General features: G+C 37.9%; 1 protein-coding gene and 1 long non-coding RNA gene across 8 annotated transcripts in view; one reads left to right on the plus strand and one right to left on the minus strand.

Annotated features, from left to right (window-relative positions):
- LOC149570543 (uncharacterized) overlaps window positions 1-19013 on the plus strand; it is a 71407-nt gene that overhangs the window by 47543 nt on the left and 4851 nt on the right. The window contains exon 8 of the mRNA XM_089823129.1: window positions 6660-6947. Coding sequence (XP_089679255.1) covers window positions 6660-6947 — 288 coding nt within the window. The remainder of the gene's footprint in view (window positions 1-6659; window positions 6948-19013) is intronic.
- LOC149570544 (uncharacterized) overlaps window positions 1-19013 on the minus strand; it is a 72336-nt gene that overhangs the window by 44822 nt on the left and 8501 nt on the right. The window contains exon 2 of one of the 7 annotated variants that reach the window (XR_016362957.1): window positions 5725-5866. The exons of the other annotated variants lie outside the window; for them this stretch is intronic. This is a non-coding gene — a long non-coding RNA (uncharacterized LOC149570544). The remainder of the gene's footprint in view (window positions 1-5724; window positions 5867-19013) is intronic. 7 annotated transcript variants of the gene reach the window in all.

A 19013-nucleotide genomic window follows, 5' to 3' on the forward strand; every position in this document is an offset into this window, starting at 1 on the left:
ATATGGTAGGGACCATAAAAACGCAGCTTCAATTTCTCCTTTCCTATTCCCTTTAATGAAGACTGTCGATATGGCTGAAGCTGGAGATAGACCAAATCCCCCACTTCAAAGCTCCTCTCTATTCGGTGTCTATCCGCGTACACTTTCTGTCAATTTTGTGCCTATTGCAAGTTTTCTTTCAAGCTCCTCAGAATGTCCTGTCCTTCCTGAAGCCAATCCTTCGCCCTTGGAGCGCAACTATCGCCTAGAACTGTGTCGATGAAGGAGAGTGGTTCGTGCCCGTACAGAGCTTTGAACGACGCTATCCCAACCGACATGTGATATGTGGTGTTGTAGCAATACTCCCCAAGATGGATCCATTTTACCCATGTGCGTTGTTAAGCCGAGACGTAGTTCCGTAGGTAGCCTTCGAGCCATTTGTTCACAATTTTAGTTTGGCCATCTGTCTGCAAGTGGTAACTCATGCTCGGTGATAATTTTGTCCCTGCAATCCGAAACAGCTCTATCCAGAAGATACTGACGAATTGACCATCTCGATCATTGACGATGTTTCGGGGTAACCCGTGTAGGTGAAAGACTTCTCTAAAAAATAGTTTGGTGACCTGTACAGCCTGAAGGTCTAAGGGGATGGCAAAGAAGTGAGCATACTTTGTCAATTTGTCAACCACCATGAAGATGCAATCCTTTCCGTTCACCTTGGGAAGACCTGTTATGAAGTCCATTGATATGCTTTCCCACTTATGTTTGGGAATTGACGGAGGCTGTAACAATCCCGCAAGAAGTGTGTGTTCAGATTTGTTTTATTGGCAAACAGTACATTCTCTCACATGCTGCAACATGTCCCCTTTCAGTCCCTTCCATGAAAATCTTTCCCGACTACTTCTGTAGGTTTTAAGGAAGCCGAGATGTCCAGCCAGAGGGGAGTCGTGCACTTCCTTCAGGATCTTCTACTTCAGTTTGGATTTCGACACTAGGTAGATCCGATCTTTATGATAGATGATATCATTCACCACCTTATACCGATCATCGTGGATGTGACCATCCATTATCTCACAAGAAAACCTATTCTTGGAATATTCTACTAATAGTTGTGCCTTCCAGTCAGCTAAGATCTGTTCTAGCGAGCAGATGGTGGGTTTTCGAGACAAGGCATCTGCAACAACATTGTTTTTCCCCTTTACATATTCAATGTCAAAATCAAAAGACTTAACTTTGCTTACCCATTTTTGTTGTCGTTCATTCAAGTCTCACTGCTCCAAGTAATACCTCAGACTGTTGTGATCCGTACGGACAACAAATTTGGCACCAACCAGATACTGCCGGAACTTGGTCAGTGCATGTACGATGGCCAACATTTCTTTATCATAAATAGAATACAGGCGTTCTGGTGATGTCAGCTTCCTGCTCTCATAGGCGATGGGGTGTCTATCCTGCATCAAAACCGCTCCAATGCCCTCCCCGCATGCGTCGCATTCCAAAATGAACGGTCGGGTGAAGTCAAGTAGTGCCAGAACCCGGCAACTACTCATGACCTCTCTTAGTTTATCAAATGTGGGTTGTGCTTCTTCGTTCCATTGGAAAGCCCCTTTCTTCGTCAGATCCATTAAAGGCGCGCTGAGCTGAGAAAAACCTTTGACAAATCTTCTATAGTAACTGCATAATCTGAATAACCCTCGCAAATCCGTGAGTGATTTTGGGGGAGGCCAATCGAGGATAGCCTGAACCTTCTCTTGATGCACTTGAACCCTATATTAACTGACGACATGCCCCAAGTACAATATCTCTGTCATAACAAACTCACATTTGGACTGTTTGGCGAACAAGGACTGTTCCTCCATGATACTTAGGACTTCATTCAGATGCTCCTCCCATGTCTTACTATAAATAAGATCATCAAAGAATACCAATAGATACTTATGCAACTGTCTGTTGAAGATGCGGCTCATGCATGACTAAAATGTGGCAGGAGCGTTGGTCAGACTGAACGACATGACCAGGAACTCATAGTGTCCATAGTGGCAACCAAAGGCCGTTTTCTCCTCATCTTCTTCCCTCATTCGGATTTGATGGTATCCAGAACGGAGATCTATTTTTGAAAAGTAGACCGCGCCATGTAGTTCATCCAGTAACTCATCTATCCTCGGGATGGGGTACCTGTTCTTTATTGTCCTTTTATTCAGAGTGCGATAGTCCACACGCATGCACAACTTTCCATCCTTCTTCTTGACCAGCACCATGGATGACGTGAACGGGCTAGAACTGGACAGATCCATCCCTTCTCAAGCAACTCCGGAATTGTCCGTTCAATCTCATCCTTAAATTTCTTGGGGTGGCGGTACGGAGTGGTCATGACTGGTTTTGCCCCTGATTCCAACTCAATTGTGTTCAAACCCCTGATGCGGTGGTATGCTAGGTGGAATATCCATGAAAACCCTTTCATGCCTACTTAAAATATCTTGAAGCTCGTCATCCCTTCATAGGTTCCGCCAAGATAAAACAATGCGCAACCCACTCAATTGTGCCGCAAGACTGCCTCCATCCGATGCGTGGAAACTTCCTTCGGACTCTCATTTGCCATCCCTCGGAGGACAATCTTCTTTCCGTCAACCACAAAAGTGAATTCCATTTGCTTGAAACTCTGAGTGTACTCCTCAAGCATCTCCATCCACTGTATGCCAAGAATGACTTCCATGTTGACAAGGTCCACTAATTAAAAATCCTCCAAAACCGTGTGATTTGCCATCGTGATGCTCAACTGAGGGACAAGGTGTGTGCAGGGCAGGAGAGTCCCTCCGGCAACCTTGACCTGAAAGCTTGCGTGTGCTTCCGTAGGGAGACTTCTGTGCTTTACCAAGGATGAGTTTATGAAGTTCAAAGTAGCTCCATTGTCCAGCATTACCGTGACCCTTTGTCCTTGAAGGGTACCCCGTACATGAAAAACTGTGCACCTCGGACTGCCCGCCAAAGCAATGGATCCCCCACACTGTACCAAGGTGGCAATCCTCTCCGTTCAGTTTAAACTGGCCATGTTGGTGTCATTGCTAGGTTGGATATCTTCTACTAGCATTTCCTCTTGCACCTATTCGTCCTCTTAATCGGACATTACCACGATGTAATGGATCTTCCCCTTCCTGAGGCATCGGTGGCTAGGTTCCCAAGGCCCCTTGCAATTAAAGCACAACTTCTTCCTCTAGAGTTCTTGTCGGGATGCTTCATCAAATGACAGCTTCTTAGGCGGAGGTTTGTCTCTCGAAAATGTTGGCAGTTTCAGATGTGAGTGACTCTGAGATGATGAAGATGATGCCATGCTTTGGGCCTTACTGATCGCTTCCGACAAGGTTGACGGATTGAATCTCTTCGCCCAACCCTTCAGTGGTTCTGCCACCCCGTCCATAAAGAGCATGACACGCCTCCTTTTGGAGATGTCCATGACCAAGACAGAAAGTCTCTGAAATTCTGCAATGAACTGATCTACCGATCTAGTTTGCCTCAGTTGCGCCAAATTTTTGAAATTGAGCTCAGGGTCTTTTCCATCAAATCGTTCTATTAATCTCTCCGTAAACTCTGCATAAGTCTTTATTTGATCATGCCCTAGTGTGATAGTGTCGTGGTGCCACCATTCGTGTGCAACAACCTCCAAGTGCAATGCGGCGAATTTGATAGCTTCTTCTTCAAGCATAGGATTCAACTAGAAGTAGGTATCGACTTTCATCACCCACGCCTATGTTGAAATGGATCCATCAAATGGAGACAGATTCACCTTACTCATTTTTTTCATGAGATCATTAAAATATCCTCCTCTATTTCCACCTCTTGAGAATCTCATCCTCAGATCTACGTAATCTTTGTAGGAAATATCCTCTTCAAGGTTTGCATTTCTCCAATCCTCTCTTATCTCTTCGAAAGTTGGTAGTTTCTCCCCGTGGTGTGCTTCCGTTCGTGGTGGGAAAGTCAGCATGGAAGGTCAAGAGCGTGCTAGCTGAGAGTGGTTTACCCGATACTGAGTCCACACTGTGCCCATTTTGTTCACCAGATATTTTGTTCTCCGCCAACTTCTTGAGGGTTTCCTCCATGAGTCGCTACGTATCCGTGATCTGTGCCTGATTTCGAGCAAGTTCCCTCAGAAGTGCCACAAGTTCGGCGCAAGTCAGTTCTCATTCGTCAGCCATTCGATCAACAGAATGTGTCCTTCTCTTTCGACTATAAACTCTCATTCACTGTCCACGAGCTGGCAAGACCGAAGGCTCTGATACCACTGTATCGATCCGAATACCCTCCTGAGACCAAGACGCAAGTTTCCCTGGTGATTGCCTGAAGCACGTATTCTGTAGAGTGAACAGGAGGATGCAGAAGAGGGTCGTACGGTATACTGGAAGCCATAGGAGTGACCGTATGGTATGTTGTTGAAGGCAGAGATAGGAGTCCGTATGGTTTAAATTTTATGGCCGTACGGTGTAATAACCACACATAAAGAGCCGTACGGTGGAAGATAGTCTGAATGAAAGGGAAAAAGGACTATACGGTGATATTGATGACTGTACGGCAACGGCAAGGAGGCTGTACGAGAATGAAAGCAAGTGTGGAATTGGCAAAGTATCAATGTAGTATGGTGATGTATGGAATTATCAATTGTACGGTGGGATAAGAATGCTGAACAGGAAAGACACAAAGTCGTACAGTAGGGAGATGAAACAGTAGATGGATTTGAAGGCCATACACTATTCTGAGAGATGCAAATGAAGCCATACGGTGAGTCTACAGTGCTTAATGCTGAACAACAATACTTAGAAAATGCAGAGATGATCATTCAAAAATCCATAGATTCACCAACAGGAACAGCTATGCAATTAAGTTCCCCAATTTGCCAGATACAGACCAAGAACACGATCGGAATAGGGTGAGGGTTTATTCCCACCGAAACCGAGAGAGCCAAATAGGGAAGGTCTTTCACTTCCAAAATGGCAATTAATGCCGAACTCCGACAGGAATCTGCAGTACAGAGAAATAAAATCCAAAAGCATGCCTATGAATTGACTACAAGCCGTGCTTAAATACCCCTCGGGAAAAGCTTTCCGAGGGTGTACAAAGTTAGCCGACAGTGACACAATCTACAAAAACTAAATAAAATGGGTCTGAGATAAAATAAATCAATTGGCCCATTACAAAGATTAAATGAGTACATTTATTTTATGATGGGGACATTACAAAGAACTTCTAGTAGGCATTTCTCCACTCCATGTGCCTGGTATTCCAGAGATGATAGAACCATCCAGTGAGCCCAAAGTTCTATTTCAATACCAAGGTGAGCAACTAGAAGGTACAACTAAAGAACCAATAAAGCAAGGCCTCACTATCATTAAAGGGTCAACACCTTCTGCTGAAGCTGAAAAGATTGATGTCCCTAGGAATATATAGAGCTTCCTAGAGATGAGAAAAGGCCAGAAAGATAAGTCAGTTAACTGGCAGAGGAAAAACCTAAAGAATCCTTGCCTAAAACTGGATCTCAAGTTCACAGGCCTGTCATTCCACAAGAAATTCCATCAGCAGTGAATGAAAGTTCCAGACATACTACCTGTATAATTCCAATGGGAATGCAACAACCCAATGTTGACGCTAAAGATACGCCAGTTAAACCGAAGTGGAAAGAGAGGGAAGACAAAGCAGCAAATGAAGAGGAATTGCAACCACCAAATTATGCACAAGAAAATAAGTATAACGAGCCACCTTCTTCTGCTCCCAAGGAAGTAAGTGTTGCTTCAAATTCAGATCCACTAAAGCAGTTGCTGATCTTACGAGAAATTGTTTCCTTAGCCTGCACTGTTTCATTCACCTCTCATTAAATCGGGACTTTAATGTTGAAACTAATCTGCATGAAACACACATTTCTAATCATTCATTACTCATAGGTCTTGCACAATTCATCGTACTCTTTTTCTTATTTTGATTGAATTTTCTTTGCAATGATATAAATAAATTCAGTGCAAAGAGGACACGCCAACAAAACTAAAATAAATTTAGATATGAATTTCATAACGTATAAAAGTGATATCATATGGCACAAAGCTTTTCATGGATATAGATTTCATCTCTTACAAAAGAGGTCTTTGTAAATTAGTCATGTAAGCCATATCAGACTCACCAGCTCCCTAGGTGAGTACCACCATTTTTCAAGTAAACACCCACAATCATATCGGGCTTAGATTTTCTTCAGAATTAGATCACCATATGATTTGCACATGCTATTGATCATTAAATGGAACTCCCCGGTTTTCTTATTATTTTACTGCTTAATAAGTTTAAGAATACATATGATAACACATTAACTAACAAACATAAAGAAAGTTGATGGGCATTAAGTATAAAAGATTTAGATTTTAGTATTGCACTTCCTCCAATTAATAGGATAGAATTTGAGAACAGCCTAAAAATCTCTCAAAGGAAACTTGAGGTGCTAATAGAGATATCAACAATAGGACAAATTTAATAGCGCTTGATCATGTACAAGCATATGGTTCACTCACTTGCCACAAATATCCCAGACGAAGCAATGGATATGATACACTCTTTTTATTTCCTTCCTCATAGAATTCAAAAAACATACGATAGCTGCAGATACCTGTCTAACTTTTCTAATTTACTTATATAAATGGTTGCTACAGGTAACCACTGGTCAATCTGTAGAACTTCCAGGACAAGAAGAAGATGCCTCTGGTCTATCTGAAGAACTTCCAGCAGACATTCCTCCAGTTCAAGGGTCTACTATTCCACAGATGAAAGAAACATCCAATGAGCCCAAAGTTCAATACCAATACCAAGTTGAGAAACCAGAGGATACAGCAAAACAACCAGCAATAACAGTGCATGCTCCAACTGCCATTGAAGAACCATCAGTTTCTGCTGAACATGAAAAAATGGATGTTCCTAAGGAAATCAAGGGCTCGCCACAGGTGAGAAAAGGGCAAGAAGATAAGTAAGACATTAATTTCACAATGCGTAAGTGTGATATTGTATGGAAAAAATTCCACCAATATAAATGTGACAATGTCATTGGTCATGAATTTGAGCCTTGTCTGTAACTTATTGTTTGTAAAAAATTATACCATGTGCATGTGATAATCAAATATAAACAGAATTATAGCATGGGGGCAATGGAACAAAAAAGGATAACCAATTGCTTCATGGCTTTATTGCATTCAACCAGAAAACAAAGGAGGTTTAGGAGTAACTGATCCTCTCACACAAGGGATCTGCCTCATTGCTAAATGGATCACCAGATCTCTTCAAGGAGCAGCTCCACGGAAATCCCTTAAGGGAATTGAATTGCTACTGCTAAAGCTAATTAATGTATGGAAATATTTGGATGGAATGATAAAATTCTTATGGATAAATACTTTAAGCATCAAGCCTCTAGGCAGTTTTATAGCGTATGGAAAGCTTGGCAACTATTATCTCCTCTTCTTGAATAGAAAGGAAAAGATCTCATCAATGGTAAGAGTTTCTCTGCTTCTATTTGGTGGAGTAGATTAATTAATTTCCAAGAGAAGCCTCTTGCTATCAATTCTCAATTATGTAGCAAACTCCTTTTCAAAAAAGGCATTATGGAATGCAAGGATAAATGAGAGTTTACATCCTTAACTTGGAAAAAAGACATGCATCTCAGGAATGACTTCAATTGTCTCGACTCTCGACTCTCAAACTCTTATCAATAGGCATTCACAAGGTACAAGATTTTGCTTGTTTGGAGCTTCAATTACAGCTTTCTACTCACATCTTATGAAATGTCTTCAAAGATTGGAGGTGGTGTCCAAGATAAAAAATTTCCCTCTCAAACTAATTTACTTTAATATCCTCCCTCCAATCCAAATTCAGCCAAGACTATATTTGAAATGGAGTTTGAATTGGTTAGAATTAAAGTGGTGCAGCTTGAGCAATGCTGTATGGGAATCCAAAGCTAAAGCCAAAGCTCAATTTTTAGCATGGAAGATTATTCATTATAAAATTGATATCGGAGAGCATCTCTCCTTTCTTCCAAATCACTCCACCAAATGTCCCTTATGTCTCAGGTTAGAAACTATCAAACATGCTTTTTGAACTTGCAATCATACTCATTAAATTTGGCAAGCAACCGGGACTCTTATTCCAGCCATATTTAGCAAAAAGATAAACTCAAAATCAGCTCTTCTAGGCCTGAACTATTCTCATGATAGAATTTCAGAATCCTTTTGACCGTGTATCCTATTATATATCTGGTTCCTACAATGTTAACCCATCTTTTCTAGTTCTTTTCCCCCAATCATAGTGATTATGCATGGTTTATTCTTTAATATTATCTTGCAGCAGGTAACTCTTGCTAAAGCCTTAAAGGAGAATCACAACAACAATTCAGAAATGCAGTCACAGTTATCTAGAGTGCAGGCTCGGCTGGTAGCTATCACTAAAGAAATGGGTCTCTTCTTACATTGTTCAATACCATCACAAATGACCATGTGCTATGTACTCTTGGACAGGAATTTTCCTCTTATTGTAATTTGTTTCTGCACAAACTCCTTAGCTTTCAGCTGTCTCAACTGATTTGCTTCATTATGTATTGCTTCTTTATTTTCAACCAGGGTCGTTTCTCTCAATATTTCTAGCTTGGTAGAGCCTCCATCTAGGTTGTTGATAGCTATTGTACATTCTTTTACTTTTAGTTTTTACATATATATATATATGTATGTATGTATGTATGTATGTATGTATGTATGTATGTATGCATTTTCCAATAATAATAAAAAAACAAAATTAAATTTGGTTATTATTCCATAAGTGTAACATGGGCTCCAAAATGTTGAATTACCATTATATTTAATATGAGAAGAATGTGCAGATTTAAATTATCAATAAACCAACTTCAACAAGAAACTTTATAATGTATGGTGAGGTGCTTGGATAAAGAGATCTTATTGTAAAAGTAAATAGCCGCAAGAGAGATCAACTACTGTAATGGTCCTTCTGTGTGATTCTCTGAAACTGTTTGGGCTCGAGCTGTAGAAGTTTTATATTGTCGTTAAGTTGCTCTCGTATTGGATATGAGTGTTTGTGCAGCATAAGATGTGTGTGGTGTGTTAGCCCTCATCTTCTGCTGTCTCGATGGGCTCGTGTATGTCCTAATGCTGTGTGGTTGGCACCAAGTGTGTGCATCACCCAGTTTGCTGGCAGTTATATCTTAAAGTTAATGTCATTGGTTTCTCATTCAAGAAAGTTGACTCAAGTCTTTGAGGCATCGCGTCATATTCCAATGGCAGTTAGGTATGCCTAGTACCATTTTCTGTTGGTATTCACAAGATTATTATTCAGGAGGTCTGAAAAATTGATATATAAAGATTTATGTAGAACGAGTTTTGAATGGTCATTTTGGACTGATCTTTAATGCCTCTTCTATGAATCGATGGGCGTCTTCATTTTTTGTAGGCATTATCATTCATCAGATGTTCTTTATTGTTTTATTATTCAGGCGATGGATTTGGTGATACTATATTGAGTTTATGATTGAATTTTTTTTTGATCTATCGGGGTGCTCTATGATCTGGAGATATTCCTTTATTTTGTTTTCAGAAGTGATTCTCATCTGAAGATTATTATATACTAGTTTATTCTTGACCTCTATGTTTGAGTGTGTATCAAGAACAGCTTAGATTTTCCTTATATATTCTAAGTTAGGTGCTCATTCATGTCTTTTGGAGAGCAGTGTTCTTGTGTGATTGCTTAGTCAAGAGCTGTTTGATTGAGTACTAGTTATATGCAGCATAGGGGAGAGGACCGACTACCTGAACACATTCCAATGGTTCTGTTAAAAGTTGTTAACTTAATACCAACACTTGCTGATTTAATATCCAACAATTTTTACAAGATTGTACCAATAGTTGTGATTTTAAAGTTGTTTTTTCTAATGAATGACTACCCATAATTGAATGAAAAGTGTCCCTTTTCTCAAAAAGCAACCAATAGTGAGATGCCACATCAGTTGCACAAGCATGGGGGTCTCTAATGCACTATGATTGGTCTCACTTTTTTTTGGGTTGTTTTGGACACCTTGGTAAAAAGCACGTTGATGTAGCATCATATTTGATAATGTGGCTCTAAAACCTTAGTTATAAGCAAGGGACTTGCCAAGTAAGCTATTGTAAAAAATGGGAGTGATTTGAAATTTCCACATGGGATTTTGAGAAGTGCAAAGTTAGGGCGCTCAACTATTGGGCCCTCTCCCCTATGTATTATCGTTGATTATTGAAGACATCAAAAGAGAGAAAGCCTTGTAATTACTTTGAGCATTCAATAAATGAATCTACTATTCCAATATGCTTGGGATTTCCCTCAAGTAGGAGGATTTTCCCAAGGTAAATAATGGTGTAATTTGTTTGAATGATTTTCTAATTTTCTGTTTATTACATTCATCTTATTCTAGTACAAAAAACATAACATGGTATCAAAGCAGGTCTAAGAAAAAGATCCTAAACTAAAATAGATTGATTGGATATTTTAAGGTTGATAGTAGATTCAGAGAGAGGTAACTTGCACAAGGAGGTCAGGAGATTGATGCAAGTACTTAAAGATTAAGAGGGATCTTGAGCTACAAAGGGAGAGTGCCAAATCCTCTGTAGAGGATCAGCAAGTACGTGTAGTTGTGTGTTTGCTAAAGCTCTTTGTGTGGTCAAACATTGGAACCAAATGTATTTTATTGTGAAATATCAAATTTGTGAGATTATTTCCCCTATTGATAGGGAGTCCTTGTTAAGAGGGAGTCTCATCATTCAGTTGGTTCTTTGATGTGTTTTAATGACTTCTTCTCTGTGTGGGAGACGTTCGAGGTGCAATCCCTTGTGGATGAGTTCTTTACAAGAGAAGTTTAAGGTATTATCCCTTGTTAATGAGTTCTTTGCAAGAGAAGTTCGAGGTGAAATCCTTTGTTAATGAGTTTGTCTCTGCGAGAGAACTTCGAGGTGAAATCCATTGTTAATGAGTTTGTCTCTACGAGAGAACTTTGAGGTGAAATCCCTTGTTTGAGAGCTTCTTTGCGAGAGAAGCTCAAGGTGAAATCCCTTGTTCCACCCTATGCAAGTAGGTATGGTGGATCCATCGTCTGCGAGTGGGCATGGTGGAGATGCATTCTTCTTTGGGAGAAATCTAAGGTGAAATCCCTCATTCCACCCTCTACGAGTAGGTACGGTGGATCCATCCTCTATGAGTAGGCATGGTGGAGATGCATTATTCTCTGGGAGAAGTTTGAGGTAAAAGCCCTCATTTCACCTTGTACAAGTAGGTATGATGGATCCACCCTCTGGGAGTAGCCATGGTAGAAGTCATCTAACTAACTCTATGACTTTATTTTCTATGTTTCTCACTCACCCCCTAGAAGTAGCTATGGTGAACGTTGTTATGCTGAGATAACAATTTATATTGAGAAAATATGTGATGAGATATTGTTATTGACATTTTTTATTGCAGCTTCATTGTGTTGGTCAAGTTGAGATACACTATGACATATTAATGACCTCTCTTGCTAAGAGGGAGTGTTAAAATTTGTAGCTACGAGAGAGATCAACACCCTATGATGGTCCTTTTGTGTGAATCTTTGAAACTGTTTGGGCTCGAGTTGTAGAAATTTTATATTGCCATTAAGTTGCTCTTGTACTGGATATGAGTGTTTGTGCAGCATAAGGTGCGTCTGGTGTGTTTTCCTTCATCTTCTGTTATCTCAATGGGTTCCTGTATTTCTTGATGCCAAGTAGTTGTTGACTTGGCACCATGTGTGTGCCTCACCCAATTTGTTGGCAGTTTTATTTTGAAGTTAATGTCATTGGTTTCTCATTCAAGAACGTCAATACAAGTCTTCAAGGTGTCGCCTCATATTCCAATGACAATTATGTATGCCAAGTATATTAAGAAGTAAAATCCACACACAACTAAGTGGGGGGGGGGTGGGCGCGGGGTGAATCGGTTGTGGATAAATATAATTAAATCCAAACTTATAAGACTAATCACCAGCAATTAGAGCTATGATGCACAACAATAAGAAACCACACACCATAGCACAATGATTTTGTTGACTAGGTAAACTCTTGATCAGAGGGAAAACCTTAGTGGGGATGGCACCCACAAGATAGTGTACTAATATATAAGTTCCTTGTAAAAGGATGTGACCTTGTTAGGAGTTAAATATAGTTCATTTAGTACAAAAATCCCTATTAAAGGACACATTCCTGTTAAGAGACCTTGAACCCTTGCTAGAAGGTTCTAACCAGATAAAGGTTGATAAGAACAAGTAGACCCATTGTCCAAATGCTCTGACAAATCTAAAAGATAGATCTTTCAACATAACATATCTAATAATCATGAAGTAAATGATCTGCAACTTACTTGCAAAAATAGTTTCTTTGAAGTCCACTAATCATCCAAACAACATCCTTGCTATGCTCTAATAATCTGGTATCAAGACTCACATCATATGTATCCAGACATACCATTCATTCCATAGATTAATCCCAAACAAAGAAAATATCTTTCCTTTATACCCTTTACAAATAATTAATTAGGTTGGTCTATTAAAGCTTCCCCAATGTACAATTAATTAAATAGGAACATGCTAAGGCATAGACACCTTTGTAAGCATCTATACAACCATTACATAAAGCGTCTCACACATTACAATGAGAATATTTCCAATGATAATTCAAACAGTACAACAACACAATCGGCTGCAAGTAAAATGCATCGCACATTACACACCAACGACCTTTCCAAAATAAGCCAAATGACTCACAAATCCAAACATATGTGCACAAACAATTCTTCTATTATCTTCCATGCTCGCTAGCATTCATTCTTGCTCGTCATTAAGATATTGAAAAAATACTATAACTAGTTCTGTCACATTTTTTTGTACATTACTCTACTACCAGTCTTCACAAAACAAACCATAGCTTATCCAGAATATCTCATAAAGTACAGAAAGCATAGACATGATGTCTACACTCATTCTTCTACACAAATGTAAGCTCACACATCCAAGCCTGTCAACCATTGTCTACGTTGATCTGATAAAAATAGCCTGCTTTATACAGAATCTGAGTCAGTCAGACATCAATGACAAAACCTGTCATTAATACATCTCTACAACACTCTCAAGTACCAACAATATTCTCTATTCCTAACAATCTCCCTCTTTCCCATTGATGGCAACATATGGTGAAAAACCATTAATCCAAAAGTAATCATCAAAATATAATTTTCTGAATATCCTCAACATATACAGTCTTCAAATTTCTTATGTTACCTTCCCAAATGAAAAGTAATTCACTGATTCTCTCCCCCTTGACACCAATGGCAAAGGAGCTAATATGTCAAATTTCAAACTCTTAACAATCTCTCACTTTGTAAAAAATCTCTCCCCCTTAAGGGAGTTCTCTCCCCCTATGAGAAAATTTTCCCCCCCTTTGATGATAATCTCTTCAAAGTACTTGTATTGGATCAAGTCAATCTGCAACCAAAAATAATGTCAAGTACCAACAAACACTGTTACACAAAAATCATTATACAAGAGCTCTAGGAGTAGCTTTGCACCATGCGACTACCCCCCCTAAGGAGCAATACCAAGCATCACATCCAGGTTAATGAATGTTCTCTAAATAGATTGGACTAATGCATTCCTACATCAATTACTCTTCATAAGGAGGTCCCATCACCCCAAGCATACCTCTGAGATATTCAAAGGTGTCCTTAGCCAAAGGTTTAGTAACAATTTTTGCTACCTGCTCTTTTGTGCTCACTAATTCTAATCTGATTTTCTTCTTAGCGCCTTTCTCAAAAATCGATATTTGATAGCAATATGTTTAGTTTTTTAATGTAATATTGGATTTTTTTAAATGTTAATTGTGCTTGCACTATCACAGTGCAAGGTGATAGGTTCAGAGAAAATTATACCAATAACTTTCAGCATCTATTTCATCCACATTAACTTATTATGATTATTTGTTGCTGCAACATATTTTGCTTCTGCAATAGATTGTGATATGCAATCTTGCTTCTTACTTAACCATGAGATCAATCTACCTCCAAGGAAAAAATGCTCCTCCACTAGTGATTTTCCTATCATCAACATTTTCTGCCCAATTTACATCAGTATAAGCATATAATGTGAAATTATTTGATCTATCATACCATAAACCAAATTCCAAGGTTCCCTTCAAATAGCTGAAAATTCTTTTTATTGCTGCCAAGTGTGATTCTTTAGGTTTTGCCCGATATCTTGCCACTATACCAATTGTACTTGCTATGTCAGGTCTAGTGTGAGTTAAGTACTATAAACCGCCAATCATGGACATATACCTTGTCTAAATAGTGCTAGAGGAGTCAACTTGCAACTTGTAACCATAGGTGTTCCAACTGGTTTGCATTTTTCCATACCAAATCTTACTAGCAACTCTTTAAGATACTTAATTTGAGATATAAAGATACCATCTTTAGTCTGAGTTATTTGCAATCGAAGAAAGCATTTCATCTCTCTTATCATAGACATTTCAAATTCATCTTTCATTTCATCGGAAAATTTGTTACTTACCTCATCATTTCCTCCAAAGATAATGTCATCCACGAAAACTTCAATGATCAATAAGTCCATCTGAATTAACTCTTAGATAGGAACACTTCCCTTTTTGAAACCCAAATGCAACAAGTGTTTATCTAACCTTGCAACCAAGCCCTTAGAGCTTGCTTCAATCCATAAAGGGCTTTCTTTAGTTTACATACTACCTTTTCTTGTTCTGTCAATGGAAATCCATCTAGTACTTCAATGTATATCTTTTCTTCCAATTCCCCATTCAAGAAAGCTAATTTGACATCCTTTTGATACACTTTAAATTTCTTGTTAATTGCATAAGCTAAAAATACTCTAACTGCTTCCAGTCTAGCCATAGGGGCAAAGGTTTCTTCAAAGTCAATACCCTCCTATTGTGAATAACCTTTAAATACCAGTCTTGCTTTGTTCCTTACCACTTCTCCTTACTTATTCTTTTATTTGTGAATACCCACTCAGTTCCTATAAAAATTCTGAATTTTGGTCTAGCAATCAATTCCCATGTGTCAGCGCTACCTTCATAGATTAACCCATGATCCATCTTTGCATGCTTCATCAATATTTTTAGGTTCAAATTGTGAGATAAAAAATATTTCCTTTCTCGTTCTTCCTCTTTTAATTACTCCACTACTTACATTTCCAACAATTCTGGTCATCGGGGTGATTTAAAGCAACATACTTGGTGTTCTTTGTTCTTCTCTAGGTTATTCAATGTAAACATGAATTTCATTGTCAATTTCAAAAAATAGTTCATGTTTTGTATTGTGATTTTGAACCGGTCTCTGACTTGCGCTCACTTGATTTGTATCCTCGTTTCAATCATACTCAAAATTCTTTCTTGTACTTGAAATCTTTCCTCAATTCATACATTTGCACTTTCAATAATCTTCTTTAGCCTTAGATTTTAGCATCTATAAGACTTACTTTTAGTAGAATAACCAATAAATATGCCTTCATCACTTCTAGGATCAAACTTTCCCTTTTTGTCATCTCTCTTGATATAGCATTTTCTTTCAAAGATTCTAAAGTATTTTATTGTAGGTGTATGACCAAACCAAAGTTCATAAGATGTTTTACCTGCTCCTTGTCTTATCTGAACTCTGTTCAAAGTGTATATTGCAATATTAACTACTTCTCTCCAATGTAAATGTGCTACATTACCTTCAAGTAACATCGCTCTTGCTGCCTCAAAAACTGTTATTTTTCTTCTTTCTGCTACTCCATTTTGTTGTGGTGTTTTGGGCTGAAGTTTGTCTATGAATTCCATGATCCTCACAATATGCATTAGATTTAAATAATCCCTTTGTAAGACCTTAAACCTTTTATCTTGAATCCTAATTCATTCTCAACTTTTGCTTTAAAGATTTTAAACTTATCAAATGCTTTAGATTTCTCTTTTAAAAAAGCAACCCACAACATTCTAGTGTAATCATCAACAAAAAGAATAAAATACTTCACAATAAAATGTTCTTGTCTTTGTAGGTTCACATAAGTCTGTGTGTACTATTTCCAACTTTTCTGTAGTAGTGAATATTTTGCTCTAAAATTTGCTCTTTTTCTGCTTTGCCATGACACACTCCTTACACATCATGTTAAAAGGTTTCACAATCCTAGGTAAATCTCTGACCACACTAGAATTACCAACCTTCACTATATTATCAAAATTTATATGACAAACTCTCCTATGCCATAACCAATTGTCATCAACTTTTGCAACAAAACAACTTATTTTAGGACTTAACTGAAATACATTACCTCAGACCTTAGTACCAATTGCAATCTCATTTCCTGCTTTATCTTTGATTGAACATTTCCCATCAATGAATTGTGAGTAACAGCCCTTGTCTAAAAGTTGTTCAACAGTTAGTAAATTATGTTTCCAACCATCAACAAATAAAACATCATGTGTTAGTCTTGCCATCAAGTATTATTGAACATTTTTCTTTAATCAGACAAGGTGTATTGTCACCAAATATGACAACACCTCCATCATACCTTTTTAACTCAACAAAACTATCTTTGTCACTTGTCATATGATGTGAACATCCACTGTCTATAATCCAATCTGTTTTCTTCTTCTCAACATGTGAAACTAATACTTTTTCTTCTGCAACAAGATTTTCATCTTTAATTGCAACAAATCATATCTCATCCTCATTATCGCAGTCTTCAAAGTTAATTTCCTTGACTTCAATCTCATTATTACTTGCATAAAGATATTCCTTAGGAAATTTTGACTTATAGGGTCTATGTTTAACCTTACATTCTCTTCTGGGACATCTTGATGCAAAATGATCAATCTTCTTGCATTAATAATATACAAAAGGTAGCTTGCCTTTAAATACTCCCTTACCTTTTTGCTCTTTCTTCAGGACCAAACTTTCAAATTCATCCATTTTTCTTTCATCTTCTTCAATTTTTGCCCAATCCTTGGCATAATCTCCAAGGTTTCTGCTATTGGTGCTCGCAGTCTTTGTTAGTATCCTTTTACCATGTGCATGCTAGTTTTAAATGCAGTCTCAATGCTAAGTAAAGAATCTCTTAATTTTGCAGTTTCAAAAATTTGTAACTTACTAATTGACATCTCCCTGTTGAATCCTTTGATGAGAGGAATAACTTCCTCAATAGCATTGACTTTGTTCTCATAGGATGGTGTCAAAGATTTGAGAATTTTCTATACAATTCCATCTTTTGATATTACTCCTCTTGTGCTCTTTATTCTTGTTACAATCTTTGCGATCCTTTGTACATATGCTCTGATGGTTTCATCTTCTTGCATTCTAGCACTCTCTAATCTAGCTTTCCAATTTTGCAATTTAGCCTTCTTTGTACATTCATCACCTTCATATAACTTTTCTAATTTAGTCCAAATATCATGTGCCAAATCAAGTTCTATTACTTCAGTGAATTCTACTTCAAATAAGGCACTAATCAATGCTTCGCTTGCAATCATGTTGTACTAGAACAACTTTCTTTCCTCATCTATGGTTGAAGATAGAAGATAGCTCGCTTTCAATTTTAACAATAGTTTCCTACTTTGTGATCAACCAATGATCTATTCCCATACAGATCAAATGTGTTCTCATCTTCTTCTTCCAACTTTCATGGTTATCACCATCAACTTTAGGACTCTCCTTCCTATAAGCCATTGTAGATCTCCTCAAGATGCTAAGCTTCCTTTTCAAAGAGGATCTAATGCTCTAATACTAATTGTTAACAAGTAGTCCACACACAACTGAGGAGTGAATCAGCTATGAGCAAATATAATTAAATCCAAAATTATAAAACTGATCTCCAACAATTAGAACAATGATGCACAACAATAAGAAACCATACACCATAACACAATGATTTTGTGGACTAGGGAAACACTTGATCAAAAGGAAAACCCTGATGGGGATGGCACCTACATGATAGTGTACTAATATATAAGTTCCTTGTGAAATGTGTGACCCTATTAGGAGTCAAATATAGTTCGTTTACTACAATAGTCCCTATTAAAAGACAGATCTCTAATAGGAGACCTTGAACCCTTGCTAGAAGGTCCTAACCCTGTTAGAGGTTGATAAGAACAAGTAGACCCACAATCCAAATGCTATAACAAAAGTGAAAGATAGATCTTTCAGGATAACACATCCAATAATTATGAACTGATTGATCTACAACTTGCCAAAACAATTCCTTTGAGTCCACTAATCATCCAAACAACATCCCTATTCTGCTCTAATAATCCAACATCAAGGCTTGCATCATATATATCCAGACATATCATTCATTCCATACATTCGTTCCAAACAAGGAAAATGTCTTTCCTTTATACCTTTACAAATAATTAATTAGGTTGGCCTATTAGAGCTTCCCTAATGTACAATTAATTACATAGGATCATGATAATGTATACACGCTTTCATAAGCATCTATACAACCATTACATAAAGTGTCCCATACGTTACAAAAGGAATATAACATTTGCCAATAATAATTCACACGCTACAACAACATAGTCAATTGTCAGTAAATTGCATCGCACGTTACACACCAACGACCTTTCTAGAATAAGCCAAATGACTCACAAATCTGAACATATGCACACAAACAAGTCTTCTATCATCTTCAATGCTCGCTAGCATTAATTCTTGCTCACCATTAAGATATAGCAAAAATACTGTAACAGGTTCTGTCACATTTTCCTGCACACTGGTCTGCTACCAGTCTTCACAAAACAAATCATTGGAATATCTCATAAAGTGCAACGAACATAGACATGATGTCTACACTCATTCTTCTACACAAATGTAAGCTCGTATATCCCAATCTGTTAACCACTGTCTACGCTGATCTGATAAATAGCCCGTGATATATAAAATATGAGTTTGTCATGAACAAAGGAATATTGTTGACA

Source organism: Cupressus sempervirens, chromosome 3, assembly GCF_028749045.1.
Source record: "Cupressus sempervirens isolate cs-2001-9-10 chromosome 3, ASM2874904v1, whole genome shotgun sequence".
In the NCBI taxonomy this organism is placed as follows: Eukaryota; Viridiplantae; Streptophyta; class Pinopsida; order Cupressales; family Cupressaceae; genus Cupressus; species Cupressus sempervirens.